This window comes from Sesamum indicum, linkage group LG8 (genome assembly GCF_000512975.1).
Source record: "Sesamum indicum cultivar Zhongzhi No. 13 linkage group LG8, S_indicum_v1.0, whole genome shotgun sequence".
Taxonomy (NCBI): Eukaryota; Viridiplantae; Streptophyta; class Magnoliopsida; order Lamiales; family Pedaliaceae; genus Sesamum; species Sesamum indicum.
Genome location: NC_026152.1, coordinates 14844839 through 14849396, shown reverse-complemented (window position 1 = coordinate 14849396; position 4558 = coordinate 14844839). Strand labels below are relative to the sequence as shown.

Genomic DNA, 4558 nt, shown 5'->3' with positions numbered 1-4558 from the left:
TATGCATAACACCATGTCAGCATATGCAGTGAGTGAAAAATACTGTTTATCAAGTGAATAAAGTCATCTCATGCATGCTACAACTTTTTCTGCTTTAAAAAATTACGACTACTCTTTGAAATTGGACCAAATTTTCTTGCTTTTGGAGAAGTCTTGTACCATTTTTCTTGTTCATTGTATCAGTCCCAAAGTGTCTCTTTCCATGTTTATGCACCTCAAATTGTTTAAGCCCTGTACTGCAACGCATGTGATTTATGACCAAAAAATGGATTCATTCAGCTAGAGGGGGTGACCACCGGTTTTCATGGCTTAGGCTTCATTCTACGACCTTTCAGTATTTAATATGAATTTAATTTTGTACCAAGTAGTCATTTAACATAATGTCAAAGTCAAAGTTTGGCGGAAAAAAAAAAGTTTTAGATATCCGTGTAATTCATTTATGAAAAAAAAGTTAGACTCTAAAAAAGAAAATATTATCTCATCTCAGTTGACGTATTATAGAGATCATGAGATCATGACGTTTAATATCTCTATTCATTACAAAAAAAAGAAATGGATTTTACCTCATTATTATAAATAAGTACCATTACAAATTCAGAGTAATTAATCAAATTAACCGCGATCATGGTCAAAGTATTTACCATATTTCTTAGTTATGGACAAAGCATATATATATATGTCTACCGTTGTTTTTAGTCACGACTAATGCATGTTTTAAGTTTCATGTGCTAAAATAATGGTCAATACGCCATGGTTAATTATTATTGATCATGATTTTTTACTTTTATCAAATAATACTTAGCTATCAGAGAAAAATCATATTTCTTACGATGATCGTTGATAACAGTGGAAGCAAGTTAGAATCAAAAGCAAGATGCATGCATAGTACAATAACTTACCATTGAATTATGAGACCTTGAACTAGAATCAGGCAACAAGGCTTGCAGCTTCAAGATGAGATCATTGATCTCATCTTCTGTAATTCTTGAAACTCTTGCTCTCCTATTTGACATTACCTCAACTTTGAAAGAAAAACACACACTCACACACAAATACACACACTAGTATATATAACACTATTACTATCAAGAATGAGTTGGGGTTTGTGTGTGTGTGTGTGTTGGGGGGATGGGGGTGGGGGTGGGGGGGGAGCTTAAAGGAGAGTGATGAGGCTCTTAAAAAGGAAATCAAAGTGTGAGGGTCTGTTAGAAAAGGCCAAGAACAAAGGCAGTTGAATCCAAATTAAATGTCAGTGGGTCCCATCTAAGGCCCCACGTGTGCTAACCCTACAGTACAACTGGACCCACAAATTTTGGCCCCTTTTGCCAAAGAAGCAATTACAAAATCCCCATTGTCTGACGAGGGTTTCTTTCGCCCTAGTTTCACTCCCAACTACTGTATACATTGTACAAATGACAAATCCCCTACAAGGGAATTGAACACGTGTCCTCACATGATTGATCAATCAAGATTATTAACATTGTTGTTCACATCCCACCAGAAAGATACCTTTGTTTTGTGATTTTATAGCGTTTGGGCTGTTGGGTTGTCTGTTGGACTGCTATTTAATTTCTGGTTTAAGAAAAAAGAAGTCTCAGCGTAAAGACAATTACTATAAGAAAGGAGAATATTTAGTACCAAAAAATTAAATGAGGATATTAAATGTGTTATTAGTATGTATTAATAAAAAACAATTTTTGTATTATTATTACGTTATAATATCTGTAGTTTTAGTGGTATAATATTTGCACAAAAGTTATCATCACCAACAATTAGTAATGAAAAAATCATGTACAAAATTATCATTATAAATAATTAGTGACATACGTATATAATTGTAACTATATTTGTGTTGTCACTATTGGTGTACCTAGGATTAATTGTTTGCAACGATAATTTTATGCAAATAAATTTTTGTTGCTAATAATTATATGTGTTGTGATAAGATCAAATTATCATCACTTCATATATATATTTTGAATAAAAATTTTGATATTATTACTTCATATTTTTTCATTGACATCAAAATTTCTTCAAGATGTATATATATAAATACATTAAAGTTTTATTTTGCCTATCAAAATCTTATAAATTAATGCCGTCAATTCATTCAAATGTTTCGTACTTAGGATAATTTTGCTACGATGGTAGAGTCTCAAGATTTGAACAACAGTATAAAGTGCATATCATAAAGAGGTGTGTCTCTAAGTTTATTTGAAAAATATTATACGAAATATTTTTAAAATTTAAGATATTAGAATTTATTTTAATAAATTCTTTAAAATGTTTGAATGCAAAAAGATAAGAAACTAATATGACTAAATTTAAGAACTTTTTCAAAATCAGCTTATATACAAATTCATAATATTTTATTTTTTAATCTGAAAAAGTAGCTCATTTTTTGAACAATTTATCAAATATTTTGTTATATGTTATAAGTTTTGAAACATTTTATAAAAGATTTTAAATTGTTGATAAGCTCATCAAATACCCTCTAACTAAGTCAGTCTTGTGAATTTAGCTAAATAGTACTCTTTAAGTAGTATTTAATTGGCAATTATGAAATGATTAATCAACATATATTCTATGGTAATTTCTCTAGATATGAAAGGAGCATACAAACCAATAATTAGGTCTTGGCTCTATTTACCAACCAATTCAAATTTCAACCCTAAATTTGGAGTTAAGCCCTCTAGTTCAAACTTATACAGGGGCATAACCACAACATACTAGGGGCTTCTGACACAGACTTGTCACTTTTGGAATAAATGTTCATTTTATGTTTATTAAGAGGGTGTTAGGGGACAATAACGTCTAGTTCAAGTTCCATCGACGGATGATTATTGATTTACGTATTTTATTAGTAAATTAATTAATTATACACTATACAAAAAAGTGGGATTTGGAAGGAATCCCGTGATTGTTCTAAAGCCCGTGCCATACTGAAACAGTTGGAACTCAATAGGAATGAAAAATAATTGACGAAGTCATGATTCACATTTTTTATGTCTGAATTTTTTAGAATGGAAAAACTGTTCTATTGAGTGCAAATGGCTGCAGTAAGTCTTCTATTGAGTCAACATCCTTGCATTAATAGGCCGACAAAATTAGAATGAGATTTTTTTTTAAAAAAAAAAAAAAAAGGAAGAGAGATTAACTTTACACGTTTTTACGTTATTACCCACAAACTACAGATTAAAGAATAATTTAAAAATATCATGTGTCTTTTAATAAGTAAACTGTTACGGTAAATGATGTCTAACTCAATTGACAAACATAAAGCCGCATATTTTAAGGTTATGAGTTAGAATCCACCAACGTGTGGAAATATTATTTCACTTTAATAATAGTTAGTTGTTTATTAGATATAACAATCTGATATTAATGATTAGTATATATATGACTGTTATAATTAATGTCTAATATTGTTCGATATAAATATTTGATATTAATGATTATAATTAATTTATTTAGTAAATAATAATTCACCACTTTTACTTAAATAAACTGCTACTTCACATCATTATGAATAGATTTTTTTTCTTGAACTTTTAATATGTTTTTTTTATTTGATATATGCCCATTAATGTGAAAAATTATACTATTTATTTTAATTTAGAAAAAGAAATCATATAATTAACATGTCCTAAATAAAACAATAAATATAATAGAATTTAAAAATAAAAAAATTAGCCAGCTTATAAGATTCAAAGATAAAATTTTAACATCTTATAAGATTCTATAAAAAAAAAAAGTAAAAAATTCCTAACTTATCTTAAACATTTTAAAAAGCTTCTCTAATTTTAATTAATAATATTAACTACAAATTATCATTGCTAACACCCTGCAGGTTTAACGATTTTATTTTATTCAAATATTATAAAAAATTACTTTTAAATAAGATTTATTATCTGATAAAACGGGTTCAATATAATTAATCCCTCTTTATTATTGAAAAAGTGCAAAAAAACCTCTAAAAAAAACAAAGTGCAATTTACACCCTTATGATTTAAAAAATGATACAATTTACCTCCTTCGTCATAGGAGTAAATTGCACTTTATTTTTTCACAAAATTTTTTTTACACTGTTTCATCAACACATGAAGTAAATTGTATTTCTTTTAAATAAATTTAATGAAATGGGGTCTTTTATTTCCACAAAGCGCTACGAAAGCAACTTCCTCTTTCTAAATACAGTGTTAATTAAAGTAGTGATCATAAAGCGACGGCATTTCTTCATGTCGAAGAAATAAAAATATATATGATCAAATCCTCAACAACTAAATCGCATTTTTTGATTTTAGAGGTTTTAATTTTTTTTTTTGAATTGAAAACTCCGAACCACCAAAATTCCGAAAAGTGATTAAATCCTTCCCACATATCCAAAATTTAGAGCCCAATTCCTTCTTGGCAAGTTGCTCTGATTTTTTGGATTTCAGTTAGTTTTTTGGGCTAGTGGACAATCAAACAAAACACACCAATTCCTCAATCATTCATTCATTTCAAGTTAATTTGGACACTTCCTAATGACAATACCAAAATATGGATTTTCCTAATT

The 4558-nt window shown here is 28.6% G+C and overlaps 1 protein-coding gene across 1 annotated transcript in view; it reads right to left on the bottom strand.

The window, feature by feature from the left end:
• Window positions 1–1133, bottom strand: part of LOC105168776 (transcription factor ILI5-like) — a 1725-nt gene extending 592 nt beyond the window's left edge. The window contains exon 1 of the mRNA XM_011088923.2: window positions 900–1133. Coding sequence (XP_011087225.1) covers window positions 900–1013 — 114 coding nt within the window. The 5' untranslated portion in view covers window positions 1014–1133. The remainder of the gene's footprint in view (window positions 1–899) is intronic.